At 40.1% G+C, this 22,133-nt stretch overlaps 1 protein-coding gene across 1 annotated transcript in view; it reads left to right on the forward strand.

Annotated features, from left to right (window-relative positions):
• Positions 1-22,133, forward strand: part of LOC126248500 (ATP-binding cassette sub-family C member 4-like) — a 289,894-nt gene that overhangs the window by 184,239 nt on the left and 83,522 nt on the right. The window contains exons 12-14 of the mRNA XM_049949538.1: positions 783-908; positions 4,449-4,547; positions 8,580-8,773. Of these exons, the coding sequence (XP_049805495.1) occupies positions 783-908; positions 4,449-4,547; positions 8,580-8,773 (419 nt within the window). The remainder of the gene's footprint in view (positions 1-782; positions 909-4,448; positions 4,548-8,579; positions 8,774-22,133) is intronic.

Raw genomic sequence — 22,133 nt, forward strand, 5'->3', positions numbered from 1 at the left:
TGCAACAGACAAGAAGGGACACATGTAAAACAGTGGGTGCAAATGGACCCACATTTAACAGGTCATCAAGGCACACAATCTCACACTCCACTGTGGCACAATGACCAGTACCAGTACATTGTGATCAGAGACACCACTTGCAATGGTGCTAAGAGCATAGGGACAGGTCCAGCGATGAGTGAGATTGCGTGTTCTTTTCAGATGACTGCAGACTCTGCGTAGAAGTGATTCTGGATGTACCCTCATATGGTAGAGGTGGCAACATGTAATGCTCTGATTAACATTGTTGAATATCTCTTTTTTGGTGGTCCAGGAGTTGTGGTGTGGGGAGGCATAATGTTGTATGGCCATACTGACTTCCAAAGCTTTGAACATGGTACACACACACCAGTCAACACTATTGTGACACTTAACTCCTTTCCCATGTGCAGCTTTTCAGAGGTGCATTTGGCCCTGACTTTTGTATTATGCAGGGACATCATAAACTGTGATAACTTTAGTGCAATTATTGTCTTTGAATAAAAGTGTAATTTCTGTTCATTTCATTGCATATTTCTCTCAGTTATCTTCTGTACTATACTGTAGGTGTTCTTTCTGTGTATGGTCCAAGTTTCATCAAGCTATGTTACTTGGAATGACACCTCATGTGAAAGTTACTTTCACCCTTAAATTTTGCACACCAATGTAGTTGAAAGTGTATACACACATCAATTAGACATGTCCAGTAAGATATTAATTGATTCTCTGGTTTTGGTATTCTCATATATCACTTCATGTTTCAGGGAAGTGTTGAGACACAAGGTAGCTTTGGTGACATAGTGTCAAGTGGCCTTAATTTTGCAAAACTACTATCAGATAAAGATGATCCTGATGAAGAAAATGATGGTGATCAAATGCTTGGAAAAGTTGTAAGTATGAAACCAAGAATATTCATTTATTTGATTACATAGCTGTTCAAAATATTTTGCACCACCCTTATCATTTGCACAGTTTGTGTTTCTTTTGACCAGAAACCTCTTTCAAGTACAGCAAATTGCTACATACAGCCACTTGTGTAATGAAGGTACAACTAAACCTGAACTCTCAATGCAGTTCATTAGAACACACCATATCTTGAATTGTGAGTGGACCATGCAGCTTGTATATAATGTTCTGTATGCCCCAAAGAATCATTTCAGGCACACATTATGTATGCACTGTCACATTATTTCAAGAAGGGTTTTCAGCGTGTAAAATTGGGTGTTCACTCTTGTAATGTCATGTGAACATTCAGCTATCATTGTGAGGTACAAAGCATTGAAGGTCTGCCTTATAGTGGTCATCCATAGTCAACAACATCAGCTAAGGAATGCTAACTATAGACTGTGGCTCATAAGTACATGGAAGAGAATGCAACAGAACTATGTGCTTTCATTTTGGAGGCTACTGGGAATGCTGTGTTGATCCAGGCTGTGTACAATTAATCATCTGTACACAACCAATTTGGCCTCAAGGCAGCCATTATGAACAAAAGTACATCGCCATCAGCATCATATTTATGAAGAAGGTAAGAAAGGAAAACAATTAATAGAACCTGGAGTAATAGTATGAGCTTATCTTCATCAATGAGTGCAGAATTTGTCTGATGCATAATAACTGTCATAGAAGACAGCCGTGGTGATCTAGTGCTAATGTATAATCATGGAAACTGGCCTGATGGATATAATCTCCATCAGACATTGAAATTTTTCAGTCTGTCTTCATCTCTCAGCAATGCAAAGGTATGCTAGGAGTGACGCTTAGTTTGGATTCTGTGTTATGCTGTAAGTCCCCTTCCTCCAGTAGGATAGGGATAGATTAAAGGTATGCAAGTTGACCCAATCATGCCATACAAATTTACTTTACATTATTGTCCTAGAAAAAGTGTGGAGATTGCCAACTATCAATACATGTGTCAGACATGAAGTCCTATGGGTCCTACAGGGACATGAATCATTCATTGTTTGAGCTGGTTGTTAGACATTTCTCATCAATATCAGTGGTAATTTGAGTACTGTACAGTATCAGGACATTATTTTCAGCCCTATTGTTAACATTTTGGTCATTGGATTGTCTTTCAAGATGATAGTGCATGTGCATATTGCATGTACCTCATGAACATCTGCATCATCATAAGTACCTTCCTCACATTCTGGCTGAGCTAAAGAGGGCTACAGTGAAATAGCTGGACAGGTCTGAGCAGTAATGGCAACTTTATACTTAGGAGGATGCAAGCATGTTACAATGCAGCGGTTGAAACAACATAGTACTCAGTGCTACCCAGCATCAGATTTGGATTTCACAGATGTGAATTTTTGAACAGAGATTTATTTATTTTTTATTTATATATTTATTTTATTATCCATAACTAGTCACACAGTATGGTGCCAAAAGGCATGAATAGCTTCTGTAGAGAAAGTCAGACTTTGGGCTTCTAACGCTCTCATTGATAAGTCAGCCAATGTGTCTATTGTTGCACCTGCATTCTATGTGAGAATGACAATGAGTAAGTTGTCTGTCCACATGAATGGCCACAACAAATTGTGGCCAAGAGACAGCTGAACCACCCAGTTGGTGAACATGCTGACCAACACAATATGCTTCACTTCAATGACTGCTTCACAGTCAGCATCAAAATCAGTTTTTCTGAATTACGCAGGTGGGAACTCTCCCTGCTATGTATACTAATTTCCCGCGAACCCCCTGAACTCAACCTTTGATAGTTCCTGTCCTTGACCCATCCATCCCCTTGCCTGCTCCCAATCCAGCACTACACAGCCTTCTATTCCACTAACACAGTCACTAGTCTTTCTGCATCTCCTCAACATCTCTCCATTTCCACTCTCCTCCTCCTCCCCCCCCCCCCTCCACCCCCCACCTCTGCCCCCATCTAACCTCCCGACTGCACTTAGCAGCCTTACCCCATTCCTGGCACATCCTTGCATGCCCCCACAAGCAGCACTATACCTTCACTCACTCCCATCCTGCTATCCCTCCCCCTCCAAACCCCACCCTTCTCCTTAGACGCACCACCCACAGATCGCTTCTTCCATCAGGCATAGCTGCTGTATGCAATCCAGCCTCAGTGACCAGAGATAGCAGTCTTGTATGTGTGAGTTGTGCTTTTGTGAAAGAGTGTGTTTTTCTACTTTTAAGAAGGCCTTTTGGCTGAAAGCTCAAATGGATAGCAGTCTTTTTGTTGTGCCTGTCTGTAACTCAATGTTTTCTCAGTATGGTGAGTAGCAACCGATCTTCTCATAATATTGTCGTATAAAAATGATTTCATATGTTCTGGAATGTACACACAGAAAGAAGGGAGCACTTAAATTACTTTTAATTTCTGATTTGTCCCTCAGAGTCAGCTTTAAAGAAGGGATATTGGTTTCTCTTATTAAAATAAATCATTATGTTAACAAAAATCTTAATTATATTCAGAACAACATGTGGGTTGTGAGCTGAGAGGAGAAGTATCAGGCTAAAATTCCAAAGATTGAGGTTTCAATCATCAGTTACCTAGAGAATTTTTTCTGTAATTGCCACTTCTTTAGTCTCTGGTGAAAATGGCATATAGCACATGGTTCAGAGTCTCCTTTACACTGTAGGCTCGTTATGACTGGATAAGTTAGTACAAAGGTTTGAGGAAAACAATGGTCTACCATCTATAATAGGACCTTGCCTGGGGTGTCAAACCAGCCTTCTGGTTGAGGATGCAAGATTAATATGTAAGACTACAGATTAAACAGGGTTTTTCATCTGAGTTCAAACAAGGTAAGAGAGAGAGAGAGAGAGAGAGAGAGAGAGAGAGAGAGAGAGAGAGAGAGAGTAAAGAATCAAAGGAAAAGATTTAAGATAAAAGTACTGAGAGTAGGTTTACATTAGGTGCACTGTTCGTCATGTTTACCTGCAGTGAGGAGATTCTTGAAAATGTGAAATGTGGCATGAAAATAAAAAAAAGTACAGTACAGGGCAACCAAAGTAGCATGTTATATGTAGATCACTTTCCCTGCAATCCAGCAATGTAATTGCTCTTAAGGAGCACCACTATAAAGCTGGTTGATACATCTGTTTCATAATTGTTTGTCGAGTTTTACAATGACATGGATTTTAATCCAATTGACACCTATACATATACAATATGCTTTTATAAAAGAACTAATATCCTTCCACATACCTTAAGTGAAATGATCTGACATTTTTACTGGCATTTGGTAGCCCTGCACCCTCCTTCCACATCCTTTTTTTTCATTTACAGGTACTTTAAGAAATACTTCATACGCTCTTTCACAGGTTCTGAATAACTATTTGTAAAAAAGTGAAAATTATGTACAGAATTTTATTTTGATTTTATGTGCAGTAAAGTAATTGATTTATTAAATCACCATAGAACTGTATATTCCACATTTTCATTGTTTTCTCCTTTCATGTGACAGGAAGAAAGGCTCATCAGACGTTCAGTGCGGATCGGCTCTAAGAGGAACACTGATGTCCACGTTCCAAACAGAGGAGACACATCTGAATTAGCTGAAGTGGTAAGTATAGCTCATGGAAATTATAAGCCTCCTAAGTTATCCTTAGAATGTTAAAAGAATCTACCTATAAGATATGACGCAATTAACACATGGTATTCTCATATGTAAATGATTAAGACAAGTTACTTCATATCAGATAATCATAGCCAAAATATCTTCGAAATACATTTTTATTTAACATCTGGAGTGGAAGAAGAGGCGGGGGGCCATGAAATAAAGAGAGAAACCGGTAACTTGCCCATGCGCATGTGTGTTCATCTGATCTGCACGTCTGTACGTGCTAATAGGAAAAATGAAAGAAGTAATTCTCATACAAACATGTGACTGCTGGAAATTTTAGAACAAATGCTTTAGCAAGATCGACAGATAAATTACTACTTTAGAATCAGAAGACAGAATTGAAATTGAGAGAAATACAGACATAAGTTATCTGATAATGGCCTAAGAAGCCAAAAGCTAGTTCATAACAAACTATTGAATAAATATTATTATGTAACATTAATACTGTGTATACAGGTTTTAATATGCCTATTTTTCTCCAAGAACCTATGGAATAGTCCATAAATATTATAAGAATGTGGAAACAGACCAGGTAAACAATATAGAACAAGTTTATTAAATATTCAAGAACACGAACCTCCTTCATGGAGTTAAAAGTTACCCACAAATGAAAGTTTGTTTGGTACTTTGAAGCCCAACAACAAAGGCAAAAAATGATTAACTGGCCAAAGGGCAAAGTGAACAACAAAAAGTTTCAAGCTCAGATTCACTTGGAATGTTCTGGAGTTAATAACACAAGTAGTCATGGTCTTGGCAAAGGGAAGCCATGTGCCCTTAACTAGCATAAGGCTAAGTCTGAAGAAGTAAACTCACCACCCTATGCTCAGGTAGGGAGTAGAAGTTAAACATGGCATGGTGACTGTCCAATGAAGGTTCCTTAGCAAGAGCTCTGATTGATGGACCACTACTGTAGTTGGCATCTGGCCTACAGAACTTGAGGGAATAACTGGTTCAACAGCTGAGACAGAACTGTCATTCTGTGATTGAGCCCTGACATGAATACTGCCACTGTATGGATAGGGCACAGCCTGTTAGTGGGCATATAACATCATGTTGGAAAATACTTACCAAAATATGAGACAAGCAATGACCAGTATTTGGCATGCAGGCACTTGTGCCTGTTATGGCAGATGATGCCTGAAGCATGAATACTTAAGGGATGCAAGTGTGTCGCAGGTCTCTATCTTGTAGGAGGGACACAGCATCCCTTCCCAGAGGGCATAAATGTTGAAGTCATATTAGTGAAGAGTGTTGGTTGCAGCTCTGTCTCCCCTCTTTTCTAAGCTCTGACAGCTCTGTCAGGATTCATAGGGTGAGGAGGTGTTGTGGTGTCTGCTCTGAGGAAGTGATGTCAGAGATGGCCTGCAGCCATGTCCATAGGCTAGGGTCCTGGTGCAGGCACATTTGGAGCAGTTGGCAAGACTGGCAGCAGCCAAGGAGCAAGCTATCTGGAGTGAATCAGCAATGATACCAAATGTAGATATAGATATACTTTATGCAGATGGCTGATTGTGTGGTGTGAGAGCAACATTGACATAACTTGGTAAAATTGCACCCAGGGGGTGGATGTGAGGGTGAGAGCACCCAAAAGGTAGAAAAACTGTGCCTGGAGAGCATACATGAGCAGAAAAGCACTTGAGCAGTAAAACTAGTGTACCTAGAAGACATAAATGAGTACAGGAGCACTTAAGAAGTAGAACTGTAATGCCTGGAGGGCATAGATGGGGATGGGAGCACTAAGCACATAAAATGATTGTGCCCGAATGTTATAGATGGGTGTGGGAGCAGTCAAGAAATAAGGAAACTTGTGTGTGTGTGTGTGTGTGTGTGTGTGTGTGTGTGTGTGTGTGTGTGTATTAGGCATAGAAATGATATTCATAAAATGTGTGCATGGATTAGGCACAGGAAAGAGAATCAGAAATTGTGTGTGTGGATTACACATGGGCTAGGCCAGGGGAAAGGAAATGGGCTCAGTAGCAGACAGTTGTTGGTAGGAGTCACTGTAAGGTCCATGTGTGGTGAAGTATTAGGATGAGGATTCTGGCCATGAGCCAGAAGTAGGAAGCCGCAACAGTACTGGCCAGAGGTGGTTGGTTCTGGATGTGCATTGGGGATGACTGATGGGTACCTCTGGTGTCGTGATGACACTGGTTGGCTTCTGCTGCATGTTGTGCAAAAAATGATAAGACTTGGGGAATCACTTCTATGTTGAGGACAAATGTACTTGTTGTCAGTTGATAGGACAAAAGTTGACAGGTGGTTCTGGAGCCAATGGTGACACTGGATGTGATGAAAAATTCTTCTGACTAATTATAAGTTGATGGGATGACATGTTGGGCAGTGGTGCAGAGACAATGGTGGTGATGAAGCCAATGAAAATGTTTATCCTCATTGCCAATAGTGGGATGAAATGTAGAAGCTGTTGTCAATGCTGGGACAAAAGGTTGAAGCCGTCACTAGTGGCAGGATGAAACTTTAGAGCCTTGGAGCCAATGGAAAGATTGTCTAAAGGCATGGATGAGAAAGTCAGTTTAAAAAAAATATCATTGCCAAATATTCCAGGATGAAACATGGAGGTGGCACTGGAGCCAGTGGAGGCAAGGGGGGCCACAGGGACTAGAAAAATCCCCATTACCAACTGGGAGGAAGCTTGGAGTGGAGTCACAGGGGCCATAAAAATTCTCATTGCCAAGTGATAAGGGACAAAATTTCAAGAGATGGCACTGGAGCTAGTAAAAATGTTCAGTTGTCAACAAATGGTAGGACAAAATGCTCACAAATTTTATATCTTCATCAGTAACTGAAATGTTGTACATTGATTGAGGTGCAATGAGAACACAGCCAAGGTAAACAAGAACAAGTTTATTAAATATTCAAGGACACAAGTCTCCTTCATGGAGTTTTCAGTAACCTACAATGAAAGTTCATTAGGTACTTTGAATGCAGAAAGGAAGGCAAGAAATGATTAACTGGCCAAAGGCCAAAATGATTAACAAAGCAAGGTTCAAGTTCATATTCACTTGTAATGTTCTGGAGTTAATGACACAAGTAGCCGTAGTCTCATCAAAGGGAGGCCACATGCACTTAGTTGACATAAGACTAAAATGTAAAGAAGTAAAGTCACTGTCCTAAGCTTGGTAGGGATTAGAAGTTAAACACAGCATGACAATTGCTTGCTGAAGGTTCCTTAGGAAGAATTCTCATTGATGGACCACTACTGCAATCAGTATCTCATCCATAGAACTCAAAGGAATTGATGGTTCGATCGCTGAGATGAACTGCTGTTCTGTTATTGTGCACTGGCCTAAATACTGTCACTGTGCATTGATATGACATGGCCTAGAAACATGTTGTTGATGTCTAGTACATTTACCAACATACGATACAAGTGCAGATCAGGCACTTATGCCTGCTGTGACAGATGACGCCTGACGTGTGCCACCCACAGGACATGCGTGTGTAGCAGGTTGCTGTCTTATATGAGAGACACAGCAGAAAAGTATCAGCATAAACCACTCATACAATAGTTCTTGAGTTTTTCTTCTCTTGGGAATTTCAGTTGGCAGTAATTAACTGTTATAAATGGCTTATTTGATTTATAGAAAGAGTTTCAAAGATCCTCAACAGATTGAATCCCTGAATACATGTTCATATTTTCTAAAGTGATGTTGGAGTAATTTTAGTGCTTTTCGATATAGATTTATTTGTCTTGATTGAAATGTAAAGCAGCAGTTAGGTTACTAGTTTTGTGCTACTGAACAATAATCTTTAGCTCACAGCTCCTAATGGAATGAATATCATAACACACTATTGTGTCTTCAGCAACACCTTTAGTTTATGGTAAGTGTTTGTATTGACAAAGAAGGTAAAACAAACATAATGCATTAGGCAATAAATGACCTTTCTTCCAGTTCTGTAATAAGTCTGGGGTAACAGATCGGGCTAGACGTAACTGTAATTTCTTTTTTAAAGAGTGTGTTGCTGGAAGAAAGTGGTAAGGTGCTTGATGATGACCAGGAAGAAAAAATTGGAGAAGGATTCACGTGGTCTACATATTGGCATTATTTCAGAGCAGGAGGAAATGTGTGCACACTTGCAGTGATTCCTTTCTTTTTCTTGATTGCTCAAATTACAACAAGTGGGTCTGACTACTGGTTGACATACTGGTAAGCTCGCAAAAATATTCTCTGTTTAGTAGTTTACATTTAAAGGAGGAGTATATAGTGTTTTCTGTATGAAAAATGCAATAAATGTCTAGAGGTATGTGTTAACAAATTACCACAGGAATATATTAGTGCCTGACATGACAGTAAATGCCACCTATAAAAATAATTGGAATCTTTTGTAGACATAAGTATAATTCACTCATATAAATCATAAGTACAATGCCATATAATAACCTGCTTTTACAGCATAATGTGTAGCGTGCTTGTTTACAGTGAAGAGAGGCAGGTCAGGCCACAACTGAATCCACATACTATACTAACAACTATTAATCTGATAACCTGGCCAATCAGAGATGCAGTTTTAAGTAATCGTCCAAAGTTTTCTACACAAATGCCAAGTCGTTTCCCTATTTGTGCTCCAGAAATACAACAATCTATCAGTTAAAATGTGAATTTATGCTGAGCAAAGTCCACTCAGTTTATAGACAGAGGGTGCATACAACTTTCATCTTTTAACCCTCAGAGAGAGATAGCATTGTGATAACCACACTGGATCCTTCAGAAGGACAAGGGTTCAAATGCACATCTGGCCATCCAGATTTATGTTTTCCATTGTTTCTGTAAATAGTTTAAGCCAATACCAAGCTGGTTCCTGTGAAAACAGTACACCCAACTTACTTCCCAATCCTTATCCATTCTGAGAATGTGTTCTGATTCTATTAAACTAATTAGTGTGAGCCACTAATTCTGAGTAATAATTTCCCACCATACTTTTTAAAAACTAGCAACATCTGTGGGAGATCCCACACACTCAGTGATTCCTGCACTAGATATACTGCTGTGTGGGACGTTGTGCATGAAATGTCAGGATACTTAAGATATTGGTTAGCACCATTCATAATAAGGTGCTCCACTACTGTTATATTTCCCCATTACATCCTGACCATAAGGCCATCAGTGATTACTTACAAAAAACCTATAATAACACAGTAAGAAAATCCGAAGAAATTCTGGTCGTATGTAAAGTACACAAGCGGCAAGACGCAGTCAATACCTTCGCTGCGCAGTGCCGATGGTACTGTTACTGACGACTGTACCACTAAAGTGGAGTTATTGAACGCAGTTTTCCGAAATTCCTTCACCAGGGAAGACAAATGGAATATTCCAGAGTTTGAAACACGAACAGCTGCTAGCATGAGTTTCTTAGAAGTAGATACCTTAAGGGTTGCGAAGCAACTCAAATCGCTTGATACGGGCAAGTCTTCAGGTCCAGATTGTATACCGATTAGGTTCCTTTCAGATTACGCTGATACAATAGCTCCCTACTTAGCAATCATATACAACCGCTCGCTCACCGATAGATCTGTACCTACAGATTGGAAAATTGCGCAGGTCGCACCAGTGTTTAAGAAGGGTAGTAGGAGTAATCCATCAAACTACAGACCTATATCATTGACATCGGTTTGCAGTAGGGTTTTGGAGCATATACTGTATTCAAACATTATGAATCACCTCGAAGGGAATGATCTATTGATACGCAATCAGCATGGTTTCAGAAAACATCACTCTTGTGCAACGCAGCTAGCTCTTTATTCACATGAAGTAATGGCCGCTATCGACAGGGGATCTCAAGTTGATTCCGTATTTCTAGATTTCCGGAAAGCTTTTGACACCGTTCCTCACAAGCGACTTCTAATCAAGCTGCGGGCTTATGGGGTATCATCTCAGTTGTGCGACTGGATTCGTGATTTCCTGTCAGGAAGGTTGCAGTTCGTAGTAATAGATGGCAAATCATCGAGTAAAAGTGAAGTGATATCAGGTGTTCCCCAGGGAAGCGTCCTGGGACCTCTGCTGTTCCTGATCTATATAAATGACCTGGGTGACAATCTGAGCAGTTCTCTTAGGTTGTTCGCAGATGATGCTGTAATTTACTGTCCAGTAAGGTCATCCGAAGACCAGTATCAGTTGCAAAGTTATTTAGAAAAGATTGCTGTATGGTGTGGCAGGTGGCAGTTGACGCTAAATAACGAAAAGTGTGAGGTGATCCACATGAGTTCCAAAACAAATCTGTTGGAATTCGATTACTCGATAAATAGTACAATTCTCAACGCTGTCAATTCAACTATGTACCTGGGTGTTAAAATTACTAACAACTTCAGTTGGAAAGACCACATAGATAATATTGTGGGGAAGGCGAGCCAAAGGTTGCGTTTCATTGGCAGGACACTTAGAAGATGCAACAAGTCCACTAAAGAGACAGCTTACACTACACTTGTTTGTCCTCTGTTAGAATATTGCTGCGCGGTGCGGTATCCTTACCAGGTGGGATTGACAGTGGACATCGAGAGGGTGCAAAAAAAGGGCAGCTCGTTTTGTATTATCACGTAATAGGGGAGAGAGTGTGGCAGATATGATACGTGAGTTGGGATGGAAGTCATTAAAGCAAAGACGTTTTTCGTCGCGGCGAGATCTATTTATGAAATTTCAGTCACCAACTTTCTCTTCCGAATGCGAAAATATTTTGTTGAGCCCAACCTACACAGGTAGAAATGATCATCAAAATAAAATAAGAGAAATCAGAGCTCGAACAGAAAGGTTTAGCTGTTCGTTTTTTCCACGCTCTGTTCGGGAGTGGAATGGTAGAGAGATAGTATGATTGTGGTTCAATGAACCCTCTGCCAAGCACTTAAATGTGAATTGCAGAGTAATCATGTAGATGTAGATGTAGATGTACTTTTGAGAGGCATGACACAGTCAACCAAAATAAGCTTTGTTCATCCAAACTAAACACTTCTAATTCTGTAGTTACTGTTACCATTCAAAATAAAATGTTTGTGCATCAGTTAAAGTCTTTTTCTGTGTGATTGCACAGAGTTTTACTTTACAACACTAAATAAACCACCAATTCAGTTTAGTATGCCAATGAGGCTGACCCCCACCGGTGACATCGTCTGCTCTTAGCTAACTGCCATCATGATCATCCTCAAGCAAAGGAACCCTACTCCTATCTGTAAATATTTTTCTGCCTGTGATGTCAGATGCTTCACTTTTAATAACATCAGTATTTAAAATATTTTTACTAGCTCTAACAGAGCAACTCTCACAAGAATTTTAGGATATACCTTTCTTATCCAATCAATACATTTATTGATGAACTTTGTCCTGTAGTCCCCTCTTCAGGGACAGGAACCAGTCCATTCTGCTGTTGCAAAGATGCGCCTCTCCCCTCAAACTGCATCTTAATTTTTAGTTTCACTGGAAGTATTCCTGTGCCACTTTTCTAGAACATACAGGACACCTATTTGGCACCTCTCAGGGATATGGCTGCCACCCACTTTTAGCAGCCTTGATTCTCTCACTGCCATTCTTCTAACCTTTGTAATATTGGCCAAACATTGTTGCCTCACATCTCTCTGAATTATGCTGCTCTGCTTGATTAAAAATTCCGTAATACTCACACCAAATGTTGGATTTAGATGTGGATTGCATCAATAAATTGCAATATCCCAGCTGCTTATTTTAACCCTATTCTACAATTATTTATGGTTAGTACTTAATTCATCTTCAGCAACTGTAAGTACATTGTTTGCAAACATCGGCAACCAGTTGCACAAAATAAATCTTATTTCTTTACTGGTTTCAGGCACTTATTGCCTGACTTTGGAAGATTAGAATTATCACTTTATTAGTCAGTGTCCATAATAAGCTGGTGTATGCAGCATAAAACTGGAGTCATACAGATCGTAGTGCTTGTACAAACATGGTATAAGGATATGAAATGACAGGTACAGACATCATGCAAGAACTCTTGGTGTTTGTACTTATTGTTTGTTGTCCTTGTACCATATTTGCACATGTACCAAGATATATATAATTGCAGTACTATGTTGCATATGCCTGCTTATTTCTAATGCTCACTGATAATGTGGTAATTCTGATTTTCTGAAGAACAACACTGACTACCTGAAAGAAACAAAATTTCTTTTGCAACTGATTGCCAATTTGTTCAACAAAAACAGGTTATCCTTTCCCTCATTTTACGTTATTACATAATATGTTGTTGTTGTTGTTGTGGTCTTCAGTCCTAAGACTTTGATGCAGCTCTCCATGCTACTCTATCCTGTGCAGGCTTCTTCATTTTGGAGGACCTACTATTTATCATCTACGTTTCACTTCCATACATGGCTACACTCCATACAAATACTTTCAAAAATGACTTCCTGACACTTAAATCTATACTCGATGTTAACAAATTTCTCTTCTTCAGAAACACTTTCCTTGCCATTGCCAGTCTACATTTTATAATCCTCTCTACTTTTACCATCATCAGTTATTTTGCTCCCCAAATAGCAAAACTCCTTTACTGCTTTAAGTGTCTCATTTCCTAATCTAATTCTCTCAGCATCACCCGACTTAATTCGACTACATTCCATTATCCTAGTTTTGCTTTTGTTGATGTTCATCTTATATACTCGTTTCAAGACACTGTCCATTCCATTCAACTGCTCTTCCAAGTCCTTTGTTGTCTCTGACAGAATTACAATGTCATCAGCGAACCTCAAAGTTTTTATTTCTTCTCCATGTCTTTTAATACCTACTCTGAATTTTTCTTTTGTTTTTGCTCAATATACAGATTGAACAACATTGGGGAGAGGCTACAACCCTGTCTCACTCCCTTCCCAACCACTGGTTCCCTTTCATGTCCCTCGACTCTTATAACTGCCATCTGGTTTCTGTACAAATTGTATATAGCCTTTCATTCCCTGTATTTTTACCCCTACCACCTTCAGAATTTGAAAGAAAGTATTCCAGTCAACATTGTCAAAAGCTTTCTCTAAGTCTACAAATGCTAGAAACGTAGGTTTGCCTTTCCTTAATCTACCTTCTACGATTAGTTGTAGGGTCAGTATTGCCTCACGGGTTCCAATATTTCTACGGAACCCAAACTGATCTTCCCTGAGGTCGTCTTCTTCCATTCATCTTTAAATAATTTGTGGTATTTTTTTGCAGCCATGACTTATTAAACTGATAGTTTGGTAATTTTCACATCTGTCAACACATGCTTTCTTTGGGATTGGAATTCTTATATTCTTCTTGAAGTCTGAGGGAATCTCGCCTGTCTCATACATCTTGCTCACCAGATGGTAGAGTTTTGTCAGGACTGTCTCTCCCAAGGCTGTCAGTAGTTCTTATTGAATGTTGTCTACTCCCGGGGCCTTGTTTCGACACAGATCTTTCAGTGCTCTGTCAAACTTTGCACGCAGTATCATACCTCTCATTTCATCTTCACCTACATCCTCTTCCATTTCCATAATACTGTCCTCAAGTACATCACCCTTGTATAGACCCTTATATACTCCATCCACCTTTCTGCTTTCCCTTCTTTGCTTAGAACTGGGTTTCCATTTGAGCCCGTGATATTCATACAAGTGGTTCTCTTTTCTCCAAAGGTCTCTTTAATTTTCCTGTAGGCAGTAACTATCTTACCCCTAGTGAGATAAGCCTCTACATCCTTACATTTGACCTCTAGCCATCCCTGCTTAGTCACTTTGCTCTTCCTGTTGATCTCATTGAGACATTTGTATTCCTTTTTGCCTTCTACATTTACTGCATATTTATATTTTCACCTTCCATCAATTAAATTCAATATTTCTTCTGTTACCCAAGGATTTCTACTAGCCCTCATCTTTTTACCTACTTGATCCTCTGCTGCCTTCACTACTTCATCCCTCAAAGCTACCCATTCTTCTTCTACTGTATTTCTTTCCCCCATTCCTGTAAATTGTTCCCTTATGCTCTCCCTGACAATCTGTACACCCTCTGGTTTAGTCAGTTTATCCAGGTCCCATCTCCTTAAATTCCCACCTTTTTGCAGTTTCTTAAGTTTAAATTTACAGTTCATAACCAATAGATTGTGGTCACCGTCCACATCTGCCCCCGGAAATGTTTTACAGTTTAAAACCTGGTTCCTAAATTTCTGTTTTACCATTATATAATCTATCTGGTACCTTCTAGTATCTCCAGGCTTCTTCCATGTTGTCGCGTCCCGGCACAGGTCCCAGATACCAATATAGAGTTGGTCGAGCCTGCGTGGCGCAATCAGGACGTTGACGACAATTATGGGTTTGTGGTTCCCTTTAACTAGTCTTTATTACGGAGGTGAGAGGGAGTAGAATCTCCTGGACTGGCTAAGGGCGTGCAGAAGGTGTAGATACCTTATACAATACTTCCAATAGGTAGCGGGTACAAAGGGGAATTGTCAGTACTGAAAACACAGTAAGGTGAGATTTCTCCTTTAACTTAATTTATTCAATTAATATCACAAAGAACATGTGAGGTGTCAGACCCTTCCCCTTACTTTGTATACTTCTATAGATTCAGCCAGAATCTCCACTTTACTCTTCGTTTAAATAAAGGACCTTTATACTATCCACAGGAGACAAGCACCAGCCAGTGGCTTGTTCCTATTATTGCTGAAACTAGCTGTAGAGGCTACTTGAGACAGAGACAAACTGTCCCTGTTCAAAACTATTCCACTGTAACAACTTCTACTTAACTGACAGTTGTAGTTGATTCCACCAGAGCATCACCGTCTTCTCGTAGTTGCAGTTACTATGAACTCATTAGTAGCGGCTGCTACCTTCCCGAGGCTGCCGGGCTGCTTGTGCCCTCTTCGACTTCTGCGACGACTCTGCTTCTTGCTGCTCGTGGATGCCCTTAAATACTCATTGTGAAGGTCTGCCCTGCTCGGACGCAGCCCTCGCATCCGCTTTCTCTAACTTATTTTTCGGTCTTCTCGGACATTTCGTTGCTGTGGACCTACATTGGTTTCGATATGTCGAGCCGAGTCCCTGACGGAAAGTTCCTTCTCACCCTCCAAGGTCTGGGAGACGCGCTGTTCGTCCCCTCGACGTGTTTACTAGCTCCGGCTATTTGTACTGTGTTACACTTTCCCTTCCGTGCCCGCGGTACTGCGCGGCGTCCGCGTAAGAAATACTGGCTGAACCTTTACATTATGAATAGCTATGTCATTTGGTTAATTAAATCCTCTGGGGACCTGACACCTCCCCCCAAAAGTACATTAATGCGCACTATTCAAAGTGCCGTTAATACATCAAATTATTACAATTCTTTGTTTTTCCTGAAAGAGAGACAACTTTACATCGCAATATCACAAAAATGTTCCTTATATTACCCTGAAAGAAAATGACTACTTGCTATGTTCTATCGTCTATTCTTTATGAATACTCTGTCGTCCGCATCTCGTGGATGCCTTTCATAAATTACTACTTCTTCGTCTCTGTCTCCTGGTCTTACAGGTAGTCTGGATGTTTCAGTTGCGTTAACTACCGTTGTTCTTACCCAAATCGAGCGACAACAGCTCCCTCCTCCATTCTCGTCAAACAACTTCTTGTATAAGTACTTACAACAATTACACTTCGCACAACACAGAAATACAATGACTATGACAATTAAACTTATACTGCTATACGTAGTGATTGAATATGTTTGGACTTTTTTCTCTCTCTCTAATTCAATTTGTTCCTTGTCTATGAATTTACTAATTTCGTCCAGTCTTTTACCTGCTACTCTTAAATCATCTAGATTGGAAGTGACGTGCTTCAAAGGTAAATCAAATCTTATTTCCGACTCATTAATTTTCGTTCTCACTTCCTCACAACAATCTAAATTAATATCTACGTCAGGTGTAATATCTTTCCTAGTATAGTTGCTTTGAATCACTTTATCTGATTGAATATATATGTGTGTCCCATATCCTTTACAATTCTTTTTGAATTTTATTATTCCTCTACCAAGAAGTTTTACGTCCTGTGACGGATGTGAACTGCATAAAATCGTCATGTCCTCTTCCTTCGGTACTATATATAACCATTCATTGGTACTCAAACGAGTCCATAAACTTCGTTCCAAGGAAATCATTTTCTTAACACAATTAGTTGGGATCTGTGACTCTTGTAGTAACTTCACTTCACAGTCCTCTTGGTCATACATTGATATTAGGCCAAACGTCTGTTTACATATTTTTCTATTCTTATCTATTTCTTTACATTCTAACTGCTCATAAGATACCTTAGCATATAACTTTTTAGAGCGATCTAACAGTAAATATTCCTTTTCCGGCTGTATGTAAGTAAACTGTCCTGTGCCAGCCGTTACTTCCACTGGTAGTGGTAACATCTTGTATAGATTAAATTCATTATTTTCAATTAGGGGTATATTAATAACATAACCTAATACTTCCTTTGTTACAAATACATCAAGATCCATAACTTTTAAAAGTATATACCCATATTCTTCTACTAGAGGGATGGGAAATCTTACATCTCTTAAGTCGTTTTGAATTAATCTTAAATTCTGAACAATCTGTACTGGATTCACAATATAAGGTGCAAGGATACCCTTCTGTGCATGAACTATGGCACTTACTAATTGTTCATATTGTGTGCCTATCTCATTAAACAAGCTTTGTAACTGTAGTAGCTGCTCATTGATCGTCATGAATGCTGCCATCCGTTTCAAACCGTGATCGGTTGTTTTCAACGAATACGTGATAAACTGTTCTAGCTTGGCCATTCCGTTCTTGAGCAATAGCTCATTCGAACTGATTGATTCTACCGTTCTGTTTAGACCAGTCAGCGTGGCTCTGACTACAGCCACTTGCTCTTTTGATAACTTCAATAACTGCTCGGATCTTGCTTCCATCCGATCGATATGCGTCTTATAATATGCAGCATCCGCCTCGTCCAAAGTGCCAAACAATATTTTACTGAGTTCTCCTACAAAGTTAAAAATACCTCTTTTCTGACGTCTTCCGGGCCTAGTTAATTGATGTATAAGTGATTTTGTTTCTTGTAACCTTTCTACACTCTGTTCGACTCCCTTACTTAATACGTTACACTCCGTTCTACTAATGTTTAAACGCGCTAATTTTTCCCTACATTGTTGCACCGCCATTGTTCCCATCCTTGCTGCAGCATAGAATTTCTCATCTAATGTTTTAAGGTTAACATCTGTTACCAGTTTCCACGTTGTACTAGTAATTTCTACTTCTCCTTCATGGTGGTAGTACAGACCTGGAGACGCCTTTATCGGGTGAATTTCCACGACATTGTCCGCTTCACCAGGTGCTTGAAAACAGTATGACCACCCCACGAAGATGACAATCCAAATCCAAAACGTCGCGCGTCTGGGCACCATGCTGGGCCTGTAAGCGAAATTTCATAGCCTAATAGTATGGCTTCAGCCTGTTAGCATGTACCTTTAATTGTTGTTTCCTATGCGTTTTCAGTACTACATTAGGCAAATCTACTTCCACTACTTCGTAGGGACCTCTAAATTGGGAATCTAGTTTCTTCGATCTCCCGCGTCTCATGGTCTCGTCATGTACCAGCACTCTGTCACCTATCTTAAAATTTCGTGAATTCTCTGTCTTGTCATAGTAAGCCTTGTTGGTTACTTTTGCCTCTTTTATTTTCTTTCGTGCTACCCTATGTGCTTCCTGCATTCTTGTTTTGAACTGGTCTACATAACCGTCATAATTGTACCCTATTGTGGCTGTCTCTTTCTGTAAGACTCCTGGTACATTCACAATTCTCCCAAACAGTAACTCGAATGGGGTATACCCGGTGCTGCTATGAGGGGTAGTATTAAAAACAAACGTACTGTAAGGAACCCACTTATCCCAATTGCTGTGGTCCTCGTTTATAAAATGCCTCAAATATTCCACTAGCGTTCGATGCGTCCTTTCTAACGCTCCATTCGTCTGGGGGTGAAAAGCAGTGGTCTGGATCTTTTTGATTCTCAACATTTTACATAATCTCTTAAACACTTGACTCAGAAAGTTTGATCCTTGGTCCGTTAACAATACTGATGGAATTCCGTATCGTAATATAATTTCTTCGACGAATTTCTCGGCTATTGTATCTGCGTCTTGCCTCTCAACTGGAATAGCTACCGTGAACTTACTCAAATCATCCTGAAATGTTAAAATATATCTATTACCTCCTGTTGTTATGTCTAAAGGACCAACTATGTCCATGTAACACTTCTCAAACACCGTTTCTGCCGTGTCTGTAACCACTAATGGCATCTTTATCTTACTCTGTGTAAACTTATTTTGCTGACATTTATCACATGTTCTAATGTATTGCTCTACGTCACCTTTCATCCCTTTCCATGAACCGTATCTCTTTAAGCGTTCTAGAGTTCGGTGAATACCTTGGTGTCCTCCTAGAGGATTATCATGTACCTCCTTCAAAATTTCGGCTTTCTGTTCCTCACTTAGCTCTGCCTCCTCTTCCTCTAACTCATTAGTCTCTGTTATCATTCGTATTGGCTCTTGGCTTTCCTTCGCCTGTGCCTCTTCGTCACTTTGTCTCATTCGGCTTAATGCATCTGCATTGGCGTTCAGTCGCCCTGGTTTATATATAACTTCGTATGAATATTCTTCTAGTTTTAGCCTCCATTTTAATAAACGCGATGATGGGTCTTTTACACTGAAAATCCAAGTTAGTGGCTTATGGTCTGTGACAATTGTAAATTTCCTCCCATATACATATGGTCTGAATTGTTTTGTTGCCCATACTAACGCTAAACACTCTAGCTCAGTTGCTGAGTAATTCCTCTCTGCTTTGTTTAATGATCTTGAAGCATATGCTATTGGCAAATCGCTTCCAATCTTCCCCTGAGATAAAACTGCTCCAATCGCTTCCCCACTAGCATCTGTGGTAATAACGAACGGTTTCTCAAAATCGGGATATTGTAATATGGGGGGATTGATTAACTTCTCTTTAAGCTGTTCAAATGCATCTTGCTGCTGTCCTCCCCATTCATAATTTTCATTTCCCTTCAGCAATTTGTGCAAGGGTGCTGCAATCTTACTGAAGTCCTTCAGGAATTTTCTATAGTAGCCGATTAATCCTAGGAATCCTTTTAACTCTTTTTTGGTTTTCGGTACTGGGAACTTCTTCACCTTTTCTACGTTCCTCTCGTCCGGCTGTACCCCTCTGTCTGTGATTCTATGTCCAAGAAATACTACTTCTTTACGCAGAAATTCACACTTATCTGGCTGCAACTTTAAGCTGTGTTCCCTTAGTCGATCGAAAATTTCCCTCAATTTTTCATTGTGTTCCACCAATGAGCTTCCATAACAAATTATATCGTCTAAATACACCAAGCACTTGGTTCCTTGTAACCCCGTTAGTGCAACATTCATTAATCTCTGGAATGTACTGGGTGCTCCTTTTAATACCATTGGCATTCTCTTGTACTCATAGTGCTGATAATTGGCACTGAAGGCTGTTTTCTCTCTGTCCTGAGGGTCCATTAATATCTGATGGTAGCCACTTGCTAAGTCTAACGTGGAAAAATACTTAGCCTTTCCTAACTGGTCCAGTATTTCCGATATATTCGGTATTGGGAACGCTTCCCCTACTGAAATCTCATTCAACTTCCTGTAATCCGTCACCAACCTGTACTTCATTTGCCCACTAGCATCAATCTTCTTTGGAACTAACAAAACGGGTGCGTTCCAGGGACTCTGACTTTCCACAATAATATCATCAGCCAGCATTTTCTCTATATGTTCCCTCAATATCTGTTTTTGTGCTTCTGGAATCCAATATGGTCGAACATTGATAACCTTGCCTTTATGCTCAGGCAGTATCGGAAGGGTATGCTTTACTGTTTCTGTAAAGGATAACCTGTCTCCCTTTAAATAAAACACATCGCAATATGCACTACACAATTTCTGCAACTCATGCTTTTCTTCGTCATTTAACTGCTCCGTTTGTAAAGCTTCTCGGACCTGTAAACTGCGATCCCTATAACTTTTTGCCTGTTCCGGCGCATCTTGCACTCTTCGTATTGTGGCTTCATTGCATATCTTTTCTGCCACTAATTGTATGGAAGTTAAATCACATTCTTCTTCTCTTGTATTCAGTACACTAATGATACACTTCCCTTTTATGTTTCGTACTATCGCTTCTGGAACATAAATGCCCTGTGTTATCTCTTGTTTTGGTACAATAACCTCTTCGCCCTCTGAAATAGCTTCGTGTCCCTTGACGCAAATTCGCATAACTTTCTCCTCCCTTGGTCCGATTGTTCCACTTCTGTCGCTACTTTCGCGTTCCTGGCTGTGAATCATCCCACCTGATGGCTGTCTCGGTCCGTTACTTTCACCGACGACACTCTGGTCCTTTAAATTTTCGTGGCGCGGCCTATAACATCGTTTCTTCCTACATTTTCCATTTGTCGGGTCCTTACCCTTCTGCTGCGCATTTATCTCTCTCATGCTTTGTACCTCGCTTGTTTCCCTTGTTGCTTCCTCTTCGGGCACTGCTAATAATGGTGTTGTCCATCCATTTATTTCTAACTTTCTATTTCGGTAATCAATGACTGCTCTTTGCTTTTGTAGAAAATCTCTGCCTACCAAGCCATTATACGGGACATCTGTTCCCTTGCTTAACACGTGAAATGTGTGTTTCCCCAACACAGTTCCGCCTATTCTCAAAGTTAATATCACAGTACCCAGCATACTTACTGTACCATTTGTTACCCCTTTTAACCTCCGCACTTGTGCTCTATTAACTGCTAACCCTGGGATCATATCTTCTTCCTTAATTAGACTAATATGTGCTCCTGTATCTATTAAAAACTTCAATCCTCTACCGATTTCTTGGCAATGAGTCGTCATAACCTCATTTTCTGCCTTGCAGTCTATCACCCTAACCTTGGGCCATTTGATGGTGGTAACACGAGACTGCTCCGTATCCCACCTCCTTAGTTTCCCGAAACCACTTTCTTTTTTCCTGAGGTTACTCCTACTTTTTCCCGACATTGGTATGCGGTGTGCCCGTATTTATTACATATAAAACACTTGGGGTTCGGCATTCCGTCGCCTTATGCCCACGTCTCTGACATTTCTCACAAATTATAATTTTACTACACATAGCATCCGTATGCCCTGATTCATCACAATTATAACAAAAATTATGGAACCTCCTAGCTTCCTCTGCCCTAGTGGGTGTCTTTACCCATCGTACTTTACTAATCATCTTTGGTTTCCTACATTCTCTAGCAATGTGGCCCTTTTTCCCACAATTATAGCATTTTTCTCCCCAGTTATTTCTAATTTCCGTCTCTCTACGAGCCCCTTTATGAAATTGTCCCTTTTCTTTCATCGATAGCAGTGCACTTTCCTCCTGCTGTGCTATTTCTACTGCATCCCCAAGACTTATTTCTTCCCCTCTGCTGCGCACAATCGTCTGTATTCTATCATTTACTAGCCCCTGAATAAAGCATGCACGACCTAGTGCGTAAACCAATTCTAATGCGC

Source organism: Schistocerca nitens, chromosome 3 (assembly GCF_023898315.1).
Source record: "Schistocerca nitens isolate TAMUIC-IGC-003100 chromosome 3, iqSchNite1.1, whole genome shotgun sequence".
Lineage (NCBI taxonomy): Eukaryota > Metazoa > Arthropoda > Insecta > Orthoptera > Acrididae > Schistocerca > Schistocerca nitens.